The 21,801-nt window shown below is 37.6% G+C and overlaps 1 protein-coding gene and 1 long non-coding RNA gene across 7 annotated transcripts in view; one reads left to right on the top strand and one right to left on the bottom strand.

The window, feature by feature from the left end:
• Window positions 1–103: 103 nt before the first annotated feature.
• On the top strand, window positions 104–20,846 carry LOC117085760. The gene is made up of 3 exons (XR_004438072.1): window positions 104–299; window positions 1,373–1,691; window positions 20,735–20,846. It is a non-coding gene; the product is annotated as an uncharacterized LOC117085760 (long non-coding RNA).
• SGMS2 (sphingomyelin synthase 2) overlaps window positions 18,641–21,801 on the bottom strand; it is an 83,761-nt gene continuing 80,600 nt past the window's right edge. For all 6 annotated transcript variants that reach the window (XM_033214948.1, XM_033214947.1, XM_033214946.1 and 3 more), the window contains one exon: window positions 18,641–20,934. In XM_033214948.1, coding sequence (XP_033070839.1) covers window positions 20,731–20,934 — 204 coding nt within the window. In that variant the 3' untranslated portion in view covers window positions 18,641–20,730. The remainder of the gene's footprint in view (window positions 20,935–21,801) is intronic.

The following is a 21,801-nucleotide window of genomic DNA, read 5'->3' as shown; positions in this document are numbered from 1 at the left end:
GCTGTTGGATTCCCTTGTGTCATTCGTTTGTGATTATCACTCGTTTGTCAGTTGACAAACACAAACGCGTAGTTATGAAGTGCATAAACCGTGCTAGGATCTGTGCTGAGTGCGGTAAACTGGTGAGCAGGCCAGTGAGATAGCTTGGCCTTAGCAACTGTAGCCTGAGCTGGGAGAATGGGGTCAACGCCATATTCCCGCAGGCTTCGGTGTAGTTCTTTATCCAAACCGGGATTCGCAGCACCCTTTTCTCCACGCAGAGACAGCAGGATGCTGGGAAGCCATGGAATGCAGAATCTGTGGGTGTCAGCTCGGTAGCCAACCCTGCGGAAGGGATGATGGCGGGAGTGGGGGAAGCGAGGGGTGGGCAGCGAGGCAGGAGTCACGTTCTGAGAGCTTGCCCTGGGCTAGAAAACTTCTATGTGGAGAGCGAAAGCTGTGTCCATTCCTGCGTGTGGCCTGGGTGCAGCAGAAAATGTACTTAAATCCAGAAATAGCGAAACCAGAATTTGCTTGGGGGATTTAAGTAGCCAGAAATATAAAAAGAAAATAACCGGTTGAGGGAAGGGTGGCAATATTATTGGTGTTAGACAACACTTGAAAGGCTGAGGTTGAAATATTGGATATGAATTGTATGATACTTTAAAAAGAAAGTCTTACTTTATTTAATCTTCCCAGATAATGGCTTTCCTGATAAGGGCTTCCCTTTCTGTCTTGTTTAGGCCAAATCCTGTAGTTTCTGTTCAAGTTGGGTTGAGCATAGAATTGTCTGTACTGGGTCATTTTTCTAGCCTTTTCATTCTTCTCCATACATGAAAAGTTTGAACACCACGCTGTACCTATAAAAATGTGACCAAATAAAGCATAGTGAATCCTCTAAATAAATACATGATCCATTTTATTTTTCTGTAAACAAGTGATGCCAGTAGGATATGTTAAATTTCAAGTCCGCTCTGTTCTCATATTCTTTTTGACATGCTTTTCATGTTATTTTAAGCTTATGCACCCCAAACAAAAAAAACTTCCACATCTCTCATCTTCTATAATTAACCACTACTTGTGAGATTACTTTTCTCAGTTTTTTTGGATTTCTAAATTATTAAGAAAAATTTTTAAAAATTTAAACTACTTGTTTGCAGATATGATCTTCAACATGACATTCTGGATGTCATCTGATTCTAGGGTTTTGCTCTCTAAAACAGTAGCCACTATATACATCATCCCATACAAGCAATTTAAATTCACAAATGATTTTAAAATAGTTGAAGCTGTGACTAATTTAACAACTCCAACAGCCACCCTTTTATATTGTACAGGATGTAACTGCATATATAGTGTTTTCCTAAATCTCTCATTTTCACTATGTTAACAGATCTGTGGGGCACATAGGAAATCTGGGCTGAATTCGGCCTCTCCTCACCATTCATATGTTGAAGTCCTAACCCCCAGTGCCTCAGAATAAGACTGTATTTGGAGAAAGGCCTTTAAAGAGGTAATTAAGCTCAAATGGAGTCCTGTGGATGGGCTCTTACCAATATGACTGGTGTCTAAAGAAGAGGAGATAAGGACATAGAGAGGAAAGAGGATGTGAGGACGCAGTCAGAAGGCAGCCATCTGCAAGTCAGGAGAGAGGTCTCAGAAGAAATCAACCCTGCTGACACCTTGGGTTTTGACTTCTAGTCTCCAGAATGGTGAGGATATAAATATAAATTTCTGTTGTTTAAAACATCCAGTCTGTAGTACTTTGTTATGGCTGTCCTAGCAAACTAATACAGGAAGTTTACTGTTCATCATATTATGGATACACTGTTTTATTTTATTATTATTATTTTTTGAGATAGAATTCTCACCCAGGCTGGAATGCAGTGGTGTGATCTTGGCTCACTGCAACCTCTGCCTCCCTGGTTCAAGCGATTCTCCTGTCTCAGCCTCCCCAGTAGCTGGAATTACAGGCCTGCACCACCACGCCCGACAAATTTGTATTTTTAGTAGAGAAGGGTTTATCATGTTGGCCAGGCTGATCTCGGACTTCTGACCTCAGGTAATCTGCCCACCTCAGCCTCCCAAAGTGCTGGGATTACAGACGAGCGCCACCATGCCCAGCTGGATACACTATTTTAAACATGAAACCACACAGCTCATTCAGTGCTCCTTAAGGATGAATTTCCCCAAATTACATTCAGGTGATTTTGCCACATAAAGGAATACTTTCTGCTTCATGTCTCTTATTTTATATAGGTAGAAAAGTAATAGCAGAAGCAGTAAAGGAAGAGAATACTAAGAGATCTTTTGGGTGGGCAGAAGTGGTAAGAAAGATAGTGAGAGGATTATGGGAAAAATCATTTTTATTGAGACCCTAAAGATAATTTTAAACCACCCACTTTCCTACCTATATCCTCCTTGTTCTACATGGATTTTGGCCAGAATTGTTGGTTACAGTATATCTAAAATAGCTGAGTACTTATTTTGTTATAAAGAGTGGTATTAAATTACTCTATTTGTAAAACTACAATTGTTCAGTTGGTTTGTAATTCTCGGGAGGTAAATGCCACACACCACACCCATCCAGAGTCAGTGAGTATGAACAGAGAGAGTGCATGGCTTAAGAAGGGTTTGCAAAATGCTAATGAAGAGAGAAAGTAGAAATGTTATTAACACTATTTAGTTGCACAACTCCACAGGTCATTTAAAAATTAACAGCTTCGTTCCCTTTAAGTTCTTATGATTCTCTTCGTATATACTCCTTTGAGTGTCTTCTATATATGTGTTTATGCACTCTCTGAGCCTCCATGTTCCTGAACTGAAATTGGGATAATAAATATACCTATATCAAGCATAGGGTTTAAATAAAATAACTAGCACAATGTCTAGCAATTAGTACTCAATAAACAAAAGCTGTAATTATAATAGTTATCACTGGGTTCTTGATAATAGTTTAAACTTAATAGATTGTCACTATTGCTGCCTCTTTTTTGCACCTTGCAGATTTACTAGTCTTTTCCGAGATTAGAATGTGAGACTTGCCAGGATATTGTTTCCTATATTTAGCCTTTATGTCTTGTATAATGAATAAATAAACGTGCCTATCTTCAATATCACCCACTTCATTCCTCTCCACTTGCATGTATTATGTATGATTTACCTGGAGAAGAGATGACGGGAGAAAGGCCCCTGAAAAAAAAAAAAATATCAGTGTAAGGCAGAATCTCAAAAGTCACAAAATCCAATTCCCAAAACATCCCTTTATTTGGTCAAGGTGGTGCCAGGATTAGGACGTATTTTTTATTTAACACCAAAATGAACACAATCCAGATGTCCTTCAACAAAAGAGGGAGGCAGGGGCAGGGAAGACTATGGTATATTTATTTGATAGATCACTATACCACAATAAAAATGAATCAGCTATGACACACTCTACAGCATGGATAAATATCAAAAAAACATGCCGAGTGAAAAAGCCAGGCACAAGAGTACACACTAACTAGCTGCATTTATATGAAGTTCTGGAACAAACAAAATGAACCTATGGTGACAGACATTAGAACAGGGTGGATTGGCTGGAAAGGGACATTGAAAATTTTTTCTAGGGTGGTAGAAATGTTCTATATCCTGATGAAGTGTTGGTTACTTGGATGTATGCACTTGTCAAAACTTAACTGTACATTTCACTATAGGTAAATTATACCTCAGTAAAACAAACAAAAAAAGCCAATATCTTGGTGAAAAAGACATGGTAAAGTAAGAAGACTTAGCAGGTTTAATTTATGAGATGCATGTATTGTGAAGTGGGTACCCATAGGAACAGTTAGTCACTTTAGTTAGCCTGGCCACAATTGTTACTGATTCCTGATGTTTTATTTTTGTGTAGGCCAAAGCGTTGCTGAATTCTCTGTTCCTTACTTCTTCCTAATTTACTTCCGTTTACTATGCAGAAATCATCGTGGAAACCACCTGGGGACCTCTGTCCAAATCTAACTGGGTTGGCCAGGGTATGTTGTTAACATTTCTGATTTGTTTTCTTCATCTGGTCAAAAGAGAGAGTTGTAACACAAGGACTCTTAGATTCCTCTGGTGTCTAACATTCTTCTTCTTAAGTCGATTCTCAGGACTTTGACTTTGGCCTCTGATTAACAGCATGCTTAGTCAATAAAATCTGAAAGAATAAATTATATTTACATGGCAAATATATTTTATATTTACATGCCAGTTACTTAAATAAAACTAACACAAGGAGGCTGGGTGCGGCGGCCCATGCCTGTAATCCTAGTACTTTGGGAAGCTGAGGTGGGCAGATCACTGGAGGTCAGGAGTTTGAGACCAGCCTGGCAAACATGGTGAAACTCTGTCTCTACTGAAACAACAAAAAAATTAGCTGGGCATGGTGGCACATGCCTGTAATCCCAGCTTCTTGGGAGGCTGAGGCAGGAGAATCGCTTGATCCCAGGAGGTGGAGGTTTCAGTGAACTGAGCTCACGCCACTGCATTCCACCCTGGGCAAGAAAGCAAGACTCTGTCTTGAAAAAGAATGCAAAAAAAAAAAAAAAAAAAACTAACACAAGGTTGTTAGCCCCTGGTTTAGGTAACTGTGCTTGGCCCTTTGCCTAATAATGAAGTCTTATTTCTAAAATTCACTAAGAATGAAGTTTTACAAAGAAAGGACATTGAAAGGTTACCTACTTCTTCTTTTAGGCAAGAACATACTTATTGCAAAACAGATATTTCAAAGCCAATATTTTATTCTGCTTTTTAAAAGAGTAATATAGTTTTCACAGAAAATTTGAAAACGCAGGAAACTATAAAGGAGCAAACGATCACCTTTTTATTCTTACCACCCAGAGGTAATCATTTATAATATTTATGTGTATATTCTTCTAGTCTTATGTATTTCTGAACTTTATAAATATTCCTATTTATAATATTCACATATTTATAAATATATGAGGAAAAAGTTATCATTAACATTTTCCATGTTGTTCTCCCACAAATTTTTTTTAATATTCTTTAAGTTCTAGGGCACATGTGCACAACGTGAAGGCTTGTTACATAGGTATACATGTGCCATGTTGGTTTGCTGTACTCATTAACTCATCATTTACATTAGGTATTTCTCCTAATGCTATCCTTCCCCCAGCCCCCACCCCCAACAGGCCCCAGTGTGTGATGTTCCCTGCCCTGTGTCCATGTGTTCTCATTGTTCACCTCCCACCTATGAGTAAGAACATGTGGTGTTTGGTTTTCTGTCCTTGTAACAGTTCGCTTAGAATGATGATTTCTAGCTTCATCTATGTCCCTGCAAAGGACATGAACTCATCCTTTTTCATGGCTGCATAGTATTCCATGGTGTATATGTGCCACATTTTCTTAATCCAGTCTATCATTGATGGACATTTGGGTTGGTTCCAAGTCTTTGCTATGGTGAATAGTGCCACAAATAAACATACTGTGTGGTGTGTCTTTATAGTAGCATGATTTATAATCCTTTGGGTATATACCCAGTAATGGGACTGCTGGGTCAAATGGTATTTCTAGTTCTAGATCCTTGAGGAATCGCCACACTGTCTTCCACAATGGTTGAACTAGTTTACACTCCCACCAACAGTGTAAAAGCGTTCCTATTTCTCCACATCCTCTCCAGCACCTGTTGTTTCCTGACTTTTTAATGATTGCCATTCTAACTGGCGTGAGATGGTATCTCATTGTGGTTTTGATTTGCATTTCTCTGATGACTAGTGATGATGAACATTTTTTCATATGTCCGTTGGCTGCATAAATGTCTTCTTTTGAGAAGTGTCTGTTCATATCCTTTGCCCACTTTTTGATGGGGTTGTTTTTTTCTTGTAAATGTGTTTGAGTTCTTTGTAGATTCTGGGTATTAGCCCTTTGTCAGATGGGCAGATTGCAAAAATTTTCTCCCATTCTGTAGGTTGCCTGTTCACTGTGATGATAGTTCCTTTTGCTGTCCAGAAGCTTTTCAGTTTAATTAGATCCCATTTATCTATTTTGGCTTTTGTTGCCATCGCTTTTGGTGTTTTAGTCATGAAGTCTTTGCCCATGCCTATGTCCTGAATGGTTTTATTTTTTTTAGACAGAGTCTCACTCTGTCACCCAGGCTAGAGTACAGTGGCGCGATCTTGGCTCACTGCAACCTCCGCCTCCCATGTTCAAGTGATTCTCCTGCCTCAGCCTCCCAAGTAGCTGGGATTACAGGCACATGCCACCTCGCCCGGCTAATTTTTGTTATTTTTAGTAGAGACGGGGTTTCACCGTGTTAGCTAGGTTGGTCTGGAACTCCTGACCTCGTGATCCGCCTGCCTTGGCCTCCCAAAGTGCTGGGATTACCGGCATAAGCCACTGTGCCCAGCTCATTTGTTTTTAAATTTATTATTATTATTATTATTTTATGAGATAGAGTCTTTCTGCGTCGCCCAGGCTGGAGTGTAGTGGTGCAATGTTGGCTCACTGCAACCTCCACCTCCCAGGTTCAACAGATTCTCATGCCTCAGCCTCCCAAGTAACTGGGATTATAGGCATGTGCCACCACACCTGGGTAATTTTTGTTGTTGTTGTTGTTGTTGTATTTTTAGTAGAGACAGGGTTTTGCCATGTTAGCCAGGCTGGTCTTGAACTCCTGGCCTCAAGTGATCCTCTTGCCTCCCACAAATCATTTTTAATTACTATATTCTAGCACAGGGATCAGCAGTTTTTGCCTGAAAAGGACCAAATAGTAAATATTTCAGATTTTGTGTGCCATATGGTCTCTGTCACAACTGTGTAACTCTGCTTGCCGTGGGAGTAGGAAAGCAGCCGTTGACAATAAGTAAATAAATGGGCATGGCTATTTCCAATAAAATTTGCTTTATGGAAAAAGGCAGCAGCTGTGCTTAGCCTGCAGGCTTTTATTTCCTCACACTTGAATTCAAAAAAACTAGTCCATTGTTTAAAAATATTTCAAAGTTTAACCAATAGCTAGTTGTTGACCCTCCTTAAAGGTTTTTTGCTATTATAAACCATACTGGGATATATATATCTTTGATTATTTCAGTAGGATAAATACCACAAAGAACTGGTACATTTCTAAGGCTATTGATACATAAAGTGTACACATGCACACACACACACATTTTGCCTTTATACCTCTTGGAGTTATTTGTATTAAAAATGTGATCTATCCCTTTGGATTTCTTATGTTTACATAATTTCCCTCCTCTTCCCCCATAAATGGTGTCACACTCTGCTTTTGGTTAATCTGCTCTTTTAACCTACCAGTGTATTTTGAGAATCTCTCCATGCCAATGAGAATCCATCAGCCTCATCCTTTTTAATAGGTGTCTGATAATTTCACTGAATAGATTCTTCATCAATAGATTTTTACTGGAGTACACTAATTGTCATCAACTATTTTCAGCACTGGGGATACTATCTAAGCAAAACAAAGTGCTTGCCCTTAGAAGAGGTTTTCCGCTGGGGAAGACAAAAGATGGACAGGCCAGGCATGGTGGCTCAAGCCTGTAATCCCAGCACTTTTGGAAGCTGAGGCAGGTGGATTGCTCAAGCCCAGGAGTTTGAGACCAGCCTGCACAACATGGTAAAACCCCATCTCTACAAAAGATAGAAAGAGATGGACAAATGTATAATGTCAGTTGGTGATAAGTACTATGGAGGAAATAAGGCACATGAAGAGGATGGTAGGTATTCTGTGTGTGTGTGTGTGTGTGTGTGTATAGGGGAGTGGTTTATTTAATTCTGGTTGTTCAGGGAAGGCCTCTTTTAAATAGACAGCTGATCACCTGATGGAAGGCTTTTACATACCTGGGGAAAGAGCATTCCAGACAGAGGAAATGGTAAGTGTAAAGGCCCTGAGGCTGTGTGCTAGGAGTTTTCCAGGAACAAGGAGGCCACCTGGCTAGAGTGGAAAGAGCAAGGGCAAGGTGGTAAGAGTTGGAATCAGAGAGGTAGCAATGTAGGGTGTTTTAGAGATGCTGATCTTTACTCTCAGTAACATGGTGCATCACTGAAGAGTTTTTGAGAAGGAATGCCATCATTTGGCTTGTATTTTAACAGAATCACTTTCGCTGCCTGTAAAGGGACAAAGGTCAAACCAAGGAGCCCATTAAGAAATCGATTTAAGTATGTCACAACTTATTACTCAAGCCTCTCCTAGTAAACATCTAAGTTATTTTCAGTTTCTTTCAATTAAAAATATGCTGAAATATTGGGAGTTTTTTGGTTTTTTTTATTGTGGTAAAAATATGTATAACATTTACCATTTTAGCCATTTTTAAGTGTACAGTTCAGTGGCATTAAGTACATTCACAGTGTTGTGTAACTATCACTACTATTTCTAGAAGTGTTTCATTATTCCAAATAGAAACTCTGTACCTAATAAGCAACAACTTGTCATTCTCCCTTTCCTTTAGTCACAAGCTCTATTCCGTTTGTCTTTATGAATTTGCCTATTCTAGGTACCTCTTTTAAGGTGAATCATATATTTGTCCTTTTGTATCTGGCTATTTAACTTAGAATAACATTTTCAAAGTTTACTCATGTTTGTAGCATGTGTCAGAATTCCATTCCTTTTAATAGCTGGATAATACTCCATTGTTGCATATATCACATTGTTTATCCTTTCATCTGTTGAAAGACACACAGATTGTTTCCACCTTTGGGCTACTGTGAATAATACTGTGAACACTGGTGTGCAAATATCTGTTTGAGTCCTTGATTTCAATGTATTTGGCTACATACAGAGGAGTAAAATTGCTGGATTATATGGTAATTCTTTTGGGGAGCCAACATGCTATTCTCCACAGAAGCTGCACTATTTTACATTCCCACCAGCAACAATAAGGGTTGCAATTTCTTTTATTATTTTTTAATGGGTTCTGTAAATGGCGAATGCAATATCTTTATATCCTCGCCAACACTTGTCATTTTCTGTTTGTCTTTTCCGTAATAGCCATCCTAATGGTAGTAAAGTGTATCTCATTGTGGTTTTTGACTTGTATTTTTCTAATGACTAATGATGCTGAGCATCTTCTCATATGCTTTCTGGACATTTACATATATTCTTTGGAGAAATGTCTATTCAAATCCTTTGCCCATTTTTGAAAGCGGTTGTTTGGTTGTTGCTGAGTTGTAGGATCATTTTAGATATTCTGAATATGAATCCTTTATCATAGGGGTCCCCAACCCCCAGGCTGCAGACTGGTACCAATCCGTGGCCTGTTAGGAGCTGGGCTGTATAGTAGGAGGTGAGTGGCCTGTGAGCACGCATGACTGCCTGAGTTCCACCTCCTTTCAGATGAGTGGTGGCATTAGATTCTCATAGGAGTGCTGACCCTATTGTGAACTGTGCATGCGAAGGATCTAGGTTGCATGCTTCTTATGAGAATCTAACTATTACCTGATGATCTGAGTTGGAACAGTTTCATCCTGAAATCATCTCCCTCCTCCCTGCTGGTCCGTGGAAAAATTGTCTTTCACGAAACTAGTCCCTAGTGCCAAAAGGTTGGAGACGACTGCTTTATCAGATATAGGATTTGCAGCTATTTTCTGTCATTCTGTGGATTGTCTTTTTGCTCCCTTCATATTGTAATTTGATGCAATAAAGTAAATTTTGATAAATTTAGTTTATCTGTTTTTTATTGCCTATTCTTCTGATGTCATACTTAATAAGTACACAGTCCAAGGTCATAAAGAGCTTCATCTATTTCTTCTAAGAGTTTCATAGTTTTAGCTCTTAAATTTAGGTCTTTGATCCATTTTTTGCATTAATTTGTGTATGGGGTAGCATGTAAGAGTCTAACTCCATTCTTTTGTATGTGGATTTCCAATTTTCACAGAGCTGTTTGTTAAAAACATTATCCTGCCCAGGCATGGTGGCTCACACCTGTAATCCCAGCACTTTGGGAGGCCAAAGCAGGCAGATCACTTGAGGCCAGGAGTTCAAGACCAGCTTGGCCAACATAGCGAAATCTTATCTCTACTAAAAATACACAAATTAGCTGGGTGTGGTGGCATGCACCTGTAGTCCCAGCTACTTGGGAGGCTGAGGCACAAGAATTGCCTGAACCCAGGAGGCAGAGGTAACAGTGAGCTGAGATTGTGCCACTGTGCTCCAGCCTGGGTGACAGAGTGAGACTGTGTCTCAAAACAAACAAACAAACAAACAGAAAACAACAACAACAAAAACAGCAATCCCTCCTGCCTGCCCCAATCCTTTCTCCATCTAATGGTCTTAGCACCTTTATTGAAAATCAACTGACTATATATGTGAGAGTTTATTTCAGGGGTCTCTATTCTATCCCATTAGTCTATATGTCTGTCCTTGTGCCAGTACCACACTGTTTTCACTACTGTACATTTGTAGTAAGTTTTGAAATAAGGAAATATGAGTTCTCCAACCATTCCTTCTTCAATACTTTTGGCTATTCTGAAAAATTTGGCTATACTGACAAACAATTTGGCTATTTTAGTCCCTTGAGATTTCGTATGAATTTTTGGACATGTTTTTCTGTATCTATAGAAAACACCATTGATATTTTCATAGAGATTGCATTGAATCTGTAGATTGCTTTGGGTAATATTGTCATCTTTACAATATCAAGTATTCTAATCCATGAACATGGGATGTCTTCCCATCTATTTAGATCTTTAATTTCTTTCAGCAATGTTTTGTACTTTCAGCATACAAGTCTTTTGCCTCCTTGGTTAAACTGATTCCAAAGTACTTTATTCTTTTGATGCTATTATAAACGAAATTATTTTCTTAATTTTTTTCAGATTGTTCATTGTTAGTGCATACAAACAACTGATTGTGTGTTTTTGTCTGCAAATTTGCTGAATTCATTCATTAAACAGTTTAAAATTTATTTTTTTATTCTTAAATTTTCATTCAGACTCATATGATTTGAAATCTAAACAAGTTTTTCTGTTGAATTTTTATTTTTTAACATAAGATCATGTCATATGCAAATGGTTAATTTTACTTGTTCCTTTCCAATTTCAATGCCTCTTATTTCTTTTTCTTGCTTAATTCTCTGGCAAGAACTTCCAGTATTATGTTGAATGGAAGTGGAGAACTGGGCATTCTTCACTTGTTCCTGATCATTCTTGACATTTCCCTTTTAGGGGAAAAGGTTTTAGTCACCACTGAGCGTGATGTTAACTGGCTTTTTCATGATAACTTCCTTATGTTGTGGTAACTTCCTTTTATTCCTAGTTTTAGTTTTATCATGAAAGAATGTTGAATTTTGTAAAATGCTTTTTTTTCTGCATCAATTGAAATGATCATGTCCTTTTCACCCTTCATTCTGTTAATGTAATGTATTATGTTGATTAATTTTCATGTTAAACCATCCTTGCATTTCAGGAATAAATCCCATTTGGTCTTGTTATATATCCCTTTTAATATGCTGCTGAATTCAGCTGACTAGTAGTTTGTTGAAGATTTTTGTGCCAATGTTTATAAGGGATATGTCTTTTTTTTTTTTTTTTTTGGTAGTGTTTTTGTCTGGCTTTGGTATTGGTGATAACTCTGGCTTCATAGACTAAATTAGGAAGTGTTCTTTCCTCTTTCTGGAAACGTCTGAGAAGGATTGGTTTTAATTCTGTATTTTTTGAGACAGGATCTTGCTATATTGCCCAGGCTGGAGTTCAGTGGTGTGATCACAGCTCATTGCAGCCTTAACCTCCCAGGTTCAAGCAGTCCTCCTACTTTGTGCCCAAGTAGCCAGGACCACAGGCATGTGTCACCATGCCCAGTTTTTTTGTTTTTTTGTGTGTGTGTTTTTTTTAATAAAGATGGGGTTTTGTTATGTTGTCCAGACTAGTTTCAAACTCCAAGTGATCCATCCACCTTAGCCTCCCAAAGAGCTGGGATTACAGGCGTGAGCCACCATGTCTGGCTACTTTTTCCTTAAATGCTTAGTAGAATTCACCAACAAAGCCACGGTTCAGGGTTTTCTTTGTTGGAAAGTTTCTGATTACTCATTCTACCTTCCTGCTAATTAGAGGTCTGTTCAGATTTTCTATTGCTTCATGATTCAATACTGGTAGGTTTTGTGTACATTTGTTCATTGTACTCTTATAATCCTATTTCTGTATAATCAGTAGTAATATCTCCACTTTCATTTATGATTTTAGTAATTTGAGCCTTCTTCTTAGGCAGTCTAGCTAAGGGTTTGTCAATTCTATTGCTCTTTTCAAAGAACCAGTTTTTCATTTCATTGATTTTTCTATTATTTTTCTATTCTCTATCTCTGCTCCAGTCTTTATTATTTCCTTCCTCCTGCTAACTTTGAATTTTATTTGGTCTTCTTTTTCAAGTCCCTTAAGATCTAAAGTTACATTATTGATTTCTTCTTTTCTAAAACATACACATTTATAGCTATACATTTCATTCAGTGCTATTTTTGCTGCTGTTTTTGCTGCATCCCATAGTTTTGGTATGCTGTATTTTCGTTATTTATCTCAAGATATTTTCAAATTCCCCTTGTACTTTCTTCTTTGATCCACTGGTTAAGTGCGTTGGTTAATTCCCACATATTTGCAATTTTTTTCAGTTTGGGCAATTTCATTTTATATAGCTCCAGGAGAAGTCTTGTCACCACTTCTTTTGTAAAGCCTGCTATACAAAACAACATTGAACAATTATTTCTGTTTTTGAACTGAACTCTGATATAATTTAATCTCAAAATGCTCTTGAGAACAGCCCAAACTCTGATATTCTCTCCAATATTTAGGCAGGTTATTAAAAAATCAACTCACTAGTTACTGGTGAAATACAGTAACTTTGTTGGTAGTACAGGATGGTACTAAACACATTGTGTCGCTGTGCTGGATCAGCTGTAGTTATTAGGTTGATTGCAAAAGTAATCGTGTTTTTTGAAATTAAAAGCAATGGCAAAAATCGCAATTACTTTTGCACCAACCTAATACTTGGGACTGGGATAACAGGATCACTTTTAATCCCATGGTCAAGGGCACCATAGACTAGTGAATGAAATCTTCTCTATTAGAAAAAAGACATTTCCACACTAGCAATTCATCTTTCACTTTTCTGGAAGTTTCTGGAGAGATTATGGCCAAACAATTCATGTATCTGATTAGTGTGCACAAATGTGGGAAAGACAGGCAGAGCGGGGGCTTTGGAAACATAATCTTAACACACATGACATTAAAACTCATTAACAGTGAGTTTGCTTTATTCTAACAAATTTGTGGGCTCAGACACTTGAGGATTCTTTTGCCTTCAAGGTCATTTTGCACTAGGAGTCAACTTTTCTCCCCTTTGAAATGTAGTGAATTGTAATTTTAAGAAAAATCTGTAGCATGTGACAAAGAACCTGGCCCAAGGACAGTTTGCTTCTGAATCTAATTTCCTAACAAAACCCTAACAAACGGTGATGGTGACCATAGTAATTATGACAGGGAGGCAGCAAGCTGTAGCCCACAAAAACAAAACTCAAGTTCTAGCTCTAACATTTATGAACCCTTTCATGTCATAAAATGAGGTCACCTTCTCTTGCCTTGCTTACTTCACAGGGTTTTGTGAAGATTAAAGAATGTATGTCAAGCGTTAACTGTAAAATGCTGTTTGATTACAGGTGCCACATATGGATTAAATGTGCATTATATATATATATCTATATACACACACATAGTAACACATAATCCATTACTATCCTAACTTATATTAGTAATACAGTATTATGCTTCTGATATTCTTATGTATTAGAAGAAAATAAAATTTACATGTCAGTTTCTGAAGCATCTATGACTTTACTTACAAGCCCACAAGTTAGCCTGGTTCCTGTTTCACTGGACGCTGGAAGAAGACACAAGACTCCTGAGTCAGAGACAAAGGACTTCACTATGCATAGCATAGCAGTAGCCAAAGTGTCAGCATGGTCCCTTTGGCTCCCTTGTCTCTCAAATCCCATGGGGATGACTTGGAGAGGTCAAGACAGATGTTACATATGTAGTGGGTTTGCACCTCAACTGAGGACCACTGAGCTTGGCGTTTTTACTGCTTTACAATAAACAGAAAAAAAAGACTTATTTAGGGTGATATGCTACCTCATTACTTAACATTGCATACTGCAAATACAATCCTGAGAAATGGCCTGGGTAACAGGAGTTAGGGCCTTGCACTCAGCATGCCCAGCAAAAAATGTGCTGGATGGGTGCTCAGAGACCATGGCACATCACCTCTTCCAACCTTTGGATGAGATAAAATTTGGTGTCTATTTTGCAATTTTGCTAAAATATTAAATAGAAAATAATGGTAAAATTCAGTGACAATGCATCCAGAAAAGCAATTCACTTCTACTTCTGAAACATCTAGCTGGCTTTGAAGGCCCTGACCAACATTTCTTAAAACTTACAAACATTTCCTAAGACTTGCATATATTTTATGCAATTGAATTTCTTATGATGTGACAGGAGTTATGGACGAGTCTTACAGTGCAGACATTCCCACTTTGATGTCAGGAATTTTATGTATCAGCAGCTCTAGTGCATGGCACACAGAATCACTCAGATGGTTTGTGAACATAGTCTAATTTCCTGTCTTCCTGTGTCTCAGCAGGAGATTCAAAATATCAGAGAAAATGAACATTATTAAAAGTTGTGGCGACCTCTTAATAGCATGATCATCTGGAGAGACTGAAGGCATTGCTCAGGGTCAAGACTGTAATGACCTGCAATCAAAAAACCTTACAGACTTGAAGCTGAGTCCATCGTTAAGTAGGCATATGGATCATATAGATGATACTTTGCTACCTTTAAATGTGGTGGGGATGGGATGGGGGTTGAAGTAAGTGAATTTAAATTCACTTTCTAGTGAGACTAGCATCTAATCCTGGTGGCAAAACTTGTTTGGACACACCACTACACTCTGATTCTAAAATCAACAGCTGTGAGGTAGAGATCTCAAACCAAGCATGAATGATCACCATTCTTTTTTGTTTTAAAGTGGTTTTATTACTTATGAAACTTGCCCATGATTAGTGTGATTGAAAATGCCACTTTAACTGCAGTTGTAAAGTTCCTATTGATTCCTTATTGGAGTAAGAGACGGGGTACTACTTTAAAAGACTTCACTATCCTCAGCACTTTCAAAAATGCCCAGAGAGTTTTATTCTCTCATAGGAGGCACACTCAAGAGCTTTTGTATGAAGAAAACAAATGGAACCCAGAATGAATTAGCCCCTTAGTAAAAGTTCCTGTTAGTCCCTTGCACGATGAACAAGAGTTCACATTAGTTTCTTGCACACTGCATTCTAGATAAGGGCAGCCTTTGAAGCTATATGGCCAGCAAAATCAGCATGCCAGTGTTTCCACAGGATAATCAGAACATCACTGTGATGAGCTTTTCATCCAAGGTCTGAGTGGAGGTGGCAGAAAAACTATTCTGATCTACGCTCTATCATTTCTAGACAATCCAAGCATAAAGCATGGACTATCTCCTGTAACTTATGCTTTGAACCTTATTATCTTATCCTATTCACTTCACCCCCACTGAATTGCTTTTACAAAATTTATCTTGGAGGAGGGACATTTGTCATCAGCAGGTTCAAAACCAACTTTCTGCACCTTGCCGTTGCAATGTCTAGCAAACTCCAGTTGAGGACATTACCTTAGGCTTCTGTCTTGTGAAGGCATAAAGGAGACATAGTGACAGAAAGGGGTCTGCTTTTCATGAGTGACTTTGTCCTCTTGTGAACAGTGAAAATCAGAATCATGGAATGTGTGATTTTCTTCTCCATGAATGACCTTGTATTGTTCTGAATTATTTTTCACCTTAAATCCATTAATTGAAAGTTATTACTTTATTTTAAAAAGTCTTTGAAGAAAATATCCCTCTTGTGGTTTTAACAAGTACTCTAAAACTAGAACTCTTTTAAAAATGACACATTTTGTAAATGGAAAGAAACAGTAATAATTTTGAAAAGACTGTTGATGTCATTGTGGTTTATTAGGTAAATACAAAGTATAGGCTCTTGCATTTTTAAAAAAGCAAACCAAAGAGATTAGAAACCAAGTAGACATATCCTCTTTAGAAGAGAAACATAAATCAGTTTCAACAATTAGGCACTTAAAAATGTAAATGTAAGACAACACTTTAGAAGTATAAACTATAGTTACACTCCTGAATTCCTCCTGAAATGTTTACAAACACAAAATCACAAGCATGGAAAACAAATTTCCTCTTTATCAAAAAAGGAACCTGAATTTGAATCCAATGTGATAAACCAATGATTAAGGTACTGGTGGGTAGGAGAAAAGAGCTTCTGAAATTCACATATTTGATTAAAATGTAAGCATTTCATAAAACTATCACAATAGCATACAGTAGATATCATAATGAAAAATATATGTCAGGAAAATAATGAATTCTAGACTTAAAATTTTACTTTACAACAAGGCACTTAACACATTGAAACAGTACAGTAAATTTCCAAAAGAATGCAATTGGCTACCTCTGAAACCTTGTAATAATATTTCTTTTGTGAATATACGGTAACATAACCATACATTTTGCAGCATTAATCGTTGCATAGGAGGTAAATTAAATAATGAATTCCAACTTGGCAATTAGATTAGTTTTTGTTCATCATTTCCTCTTTTTCTTTTAAAGGACAGTTTTAAATAATTCCACAATAAAGCACTCTTCTCATTCATGATTTATTTAGAACATAGCATAGATTAATGAGTAAGAAAATAAATCAGAACTTATAAGGTGTGTATCTGTATAAAAACTTATCTTTGGGTACCATTGACATGATTTTCAGTGTTTGGGTGTTGAAGTCAAGAGCACTTCTTTACAGAAGGAATATTTTCAGCAACTGAGTCAAAGGAGTTAAACTATTGCAACACAAGGACATTAAAAACAAATACCAAAAATCTTTATATATATAAATAGAAAAGCCTTCAACACATGGCATATAACTTATAATATGCTTGATTTAAACATGTAAACTCATTAAGAAATTCCTTCTCACACTTCCTTACACTACAGAGGCTAGTGCATTAAGATTGGCTTAAAGTTTTAATCAGTTTTACAGTGCAGAACAAAAACAAAAAAGAATTAAGAAAGAAATGTTCAAACTATTTAAGGGGCAAGATAGGAATTTTCAATGAAAAAAGAAACTGCATGAGTTTTGTCACGTAAAAAAAAACAAGACAACAAATTTGGTGTTTCAAAGTAAACAAAATATAGGTCGTTATAAAGGGAGACACTAATGATTGTGATCATGAGAGGTAAAAATGTTCTACAAATTTTCTTTGATCAAATGCATAAAAGGTTGAATTACATGTGCCTATCATCTGAGCACATTTTACCTTTGGGAAAGGTTTAAAATGCTTTTAAAATAATTCCTTTCACATGATACTTTCAGATTATTGGCACACATAACAGAAAACAAATGCCTTTCAAAAACTTGAAAACAGGCTTTTAAAAGTGGTGTTTGCATTCCAAGTCATAAAGTATATTGCCACAAGGGGGCACTGGTAATACAGCAAAGAACCCTAATGCAATGTCATCCACAAACCAGAGTAGACTCAATGCTCACTCTCAAAACAGCCTTGCTTCCACAGCAAAACTTGTTTCCCAAGATGCCAGTAAGTTAAGTAACAAATTCACAATTAGTTCAAGTGGACTCAGGAAAGGATGCTTTATTTTCAGATCTAGTGGACGAGTTCAATGATAGGATCTGAGAGAACTTCATTTGAAATCATTTAGAAAAAAAGGCGGCGGCCGGGCGCGGTGGCGCAAGCCTGTAATCCCAGCACTTTGGGAGGCCGAGGCGGGCGGATCACAAGGTCAGGAAATCGAGACCATCTTGGCTAACACGGTGAAACCCCGTCTCTACTAAAAAATACAAAAAACCAGCCGGGCGAGGTGGCGGGCGCCTGTAGTCCCAGCTCCTCGGGAGGCTGAGGCAGGAGAATGGCGTGAACCCGGGAGGCGGAGCTTGCAGTGAGCTGAGATCCGGCCACTGGACTCCAGCCTGGGCGGAAGAGCGAGACTCCGTCTCAAAAAAAAAAAAAAAAAAAAAAAATGCGGCATACTCTATAGGAATTATATGTTATAGGTATTTCACAGACAACCTAAATTACAGGAAAAGCTTCAACAGGAGCACAGACTTAAAAAAAAAAAAAGGATAATAAGATATGTATCTTAACTGGCAAAGAATAGGTGCTCCAAACATTTATGATTTCAAAGGCAAGATCATACTTGTTTTATATCCCAAAGTGGCACATTGGGTTGAAGGTCAAGTTTTCTTTCCTACATGTAAATGGGTTTTACTATTTGTTTTTTTTCCCATCCTGAAATTTTGATTCTCCCACCCTTATTTGCAAACCACGGACTTCCTCAACTGAATGACAGAGCTATACGACACGTGTGTGTAAAGACATGGCAGTGGCCACATTGGCATCACAGGTGTTTTTAAAGTTCTTTAAAAGGTGATGGGTTTTTTTTAAAATAAAAAAACTGGATTACTTGACTAAAATCCAAGGCTTACTGTTTCAGGGGTCTGTAGTAATTGGTGCACAATTTTTTTTTTTATTTATTAAGTTTAAACACTTTTTTTTATTCAAGAGACGAAAGGTGGGTTATCCAGACACAGCTGAATAAGGCTGTAAGGTATATAAATTTGTTTTATTTGAATTAGAGGCTCAAGGAAAACACCAGTGTTAGGAGAGCAAAATCCAGGCTTCTGTGTCAGATGATTTTCTTTATAATCGGGCAACAGGAACTTAAAAATCAGTGTTTTCAAGCTGAACACCTTGTTCTTGCACAAGTGTTGCTATTTAATAAATGAATATAAGTGAACATTATATAGAATTATGTCTAAACTCATCAGGTAAACTAGGCATATGTTTATTATTGGTGTATTTAATAAGAAATACTGGAAAATTCAGTGTGCTTCAAAGCCTGCCAAGAATGTTTGGGGTTTTAATTCTTGTTTAAAATAACTGAATTAAAGAGTCTTGCTTCATGACATTAAATTCAACTACCTTTCCTTTAGTGATTATTCTACGACACACAGAAAAAGCCATTCTGAAAACATACACAAGATTTTAGCACCGAAGGATGTTGACCCTTCTGAACGATTTGCATTGTGCTTTTCTTAAGCAATTTAAAGGTCAATTTTGTGCAGTCAAAGCTGACTAGTTTATAATGATAAATTTGGGAATGTTTTCCATTCTAAATGAAAGAAAAATTTTACCTTCAATATAAACATAACTGCCTCCTTCTACCCGCACTGGCCTCTCCACCCTCTGCCCTAGTGTTGATAACTTTGCAACCTTAAAACTTTTCTAAGGTTTCTAAAAGTCTTGCAAATTAACCTTCAAAAGTAGTTAAGAAATTAAGCCAAGAATTATCCAAAAGATCCAATAGCATTAAATAATGCATTAAATCTGATAACATTAAATCTGATCAGATTTTTTTAATCCATTTTTTTGGCATCACCTTAAAGAAATTTAGAAACAGTCATCCCCCTTCACTGTGTAGCTGTAACTAACACACTGATTCCGAGAGTATATTATAGTGCAGCACCATGTTATTTTCACAGGGTAGAAGTAAAATTACTCAATTGTGGCATATGTCCTTAGGACTAGTTATGAGAAGCTGAGTCTCTTGCTAAAAGCAAGGGTACATTTTTAGCAAGGAACTTTCAGGTTCCATCTTGGTTTTTCCATAAAGTACAACATAAAAGGGAAGAAATCACCTTCAATGAAATTTGACCAAATATATTTCTGTGCTCCAATTAGGAGCCCTAAAATTGATCTCACACCAGGGCCTGGCCTGGAAGGGAAACAGGCTCATTCCCCAAGTGGCATGAGCCTCAGTTGACACACATGTGTTTTCAGCCTATGCTAGAAGAGTTGACTGCCCTGGGACACCAGATCCAAATTTACAGGGCAGACAGCATCTAAGTGTGTACTCAAGGGCCACTCATTAGCAGAAACCACCTCATGTTTCCTCTGTATCTGTCATAGAGATTTTAAAGTGAAACGTTTACACACATGTAAAATCTGTGGGTTGTGTGTCAAATACTTTCATGTTTACTTGGATCAGCTTTCCTTTTTAAGATAAAATGATCTTTTAAAAACAAAACAAAACAAAAAATTAAAAGTGATACAGCGCATTGGGTGGCAGCAGCAGTGTGCACTCCTGGACTCAACCCTAACTTTCCATGTGACAGGGTAGAAACAAAATTCACCCAAAGCTGACGCACAACCCATGGATCTTCCCCTTGCTAAACCTAACGCTAGAAACCACTCTCAGCATTAGGCTGTTCTATTTACACAGTGGCTGTAGATGTCCAGATATTTTATTTAAAATATTAACACATTCTTCTGACCTTGGGAGGAAAAATATCCTGAAAAAATTCTGAAGTAGAGGGTTTTGGTGGAGAAAGAATAAAGAAAGGAGGAATATGTTCTTTGGCACCTCTTTAACAAGCTCATTAGTAAAGTCCCAGAGTGGGGGCTTGTCACCAATGAATGAAGAGCTGCAAGAGAATGTATCTTTCTCGGGATGAAGAAGAAAAGCAGTCAAAGGGTAATACTTTGTTTATCTTTCTATTCATTTACACAAAATTTGGTCCATTTCTTCATTTACCAGTCAGTTCTCCTAAAATAAAAAACAAAACTATACCTTTGGTTACAGCGTTAACTCTTTTGGTGTAAGAGCTGATGCCTTTGTTTTGCTCCTCAGGTTGATTTCTCATTGTCTTCACCAATCTTCTGAACCCGTGAATACTTTTTGCATGATGATTTGAAGCAGCCAGGAGGCCAAGACAGCGGCCAGGAGAAGCAGCAAGGAATTGAACCTTGTACATTTTTCTCAAAAAAATAAAAGATGGGAAACCACCATGCTCGAGATAAGAAATTAGTCTGTGAAGAGACCTTCAAGTTCTGCAAATGGTAGAAAAAAAGTAAAATGAGACATATCTTTCTCAATTTGCATCCTAATTATTTTCTTAAATTGGCATTCACTGTAACCTAAGAAAAAGAGAATTCAGATCACATAGCAGTAATGATTTTCATGTCCTTTCCCTAACTCTACCATGACTCTGGTCCCCTAACACACCTAGGTGTCTTTCCTTCCTTTGTGGCTCATGCAATTTCTTCTGCCTGCAATTCCAGTAAGAATGGAGACTCTGGGAATGGATGTCAGAATTACTCAGGAGGAATAATTTTCAGGATGTGTGTGATCAAATCTAGGGGTCAAAGAGTGAAAGAAGAGCTCAGAAGGTTGAACACATTTAAGAGGAAAGATGAAAATTTTTGTTCAGTGTTGTCAGCAGCCAACTAGATGGAAGTGTTCTAAGAAGGAAGATGGAAATAGGAGACTATAAAATAGGAAACAGAGCTACAAAGAGAAATAAAGTAATCCATAGAAAGAGCATTTATTAGTGGACACCAAGAGTTGGATGTCGATCCTTTGGAAATGTCACATTTCAATTGCTTACAAATTCTCCAAATTGAAAATATGGCAAGTCTATTCAAAGATAAGTAAGTCATGGTACACAGACCAACTCTGTTATACCAAGGACACTTACCAAGACCAGGAGAAAACAGAGACTGGGAGGAATAATTCCGCCTTGGGACCAGAGGAAGAGAGCAAGAGTTACAGAAAAAAGAGGTGGCATTTGAGCTAGCTCTTCAAGTATGAATGGGAGAAGAAAGAAAATGGTATCTGGAAACAAGGAAGCAGCAGTAGCAAATGAGGAGGAATCGGAAAGGAAGCCAGAGAGCACCATTATCACCAGAGGATATACC

This window comes from Trachypithecus francoisi, unplaced genomic scaffold, assembly GCF_009764315.1.
Source record: "Trachypithecus francoisi isolate TF-2019V2 unplaced genomic scaffold, Tfra_2.0 Lachesis_group1, whole genome shotgun sequence".
NCBI lineage: Eukaryota > Metazoa > Chordata > Mammalia > Primates > Cercopithecidae > Trachypithecus > Trachypithecus francoisi.
The sequence above is the reverse complement of the archived record's forward strand: the minus strand, read 5'-3'. Positions and strand labels throughout refer to the sequence as shown.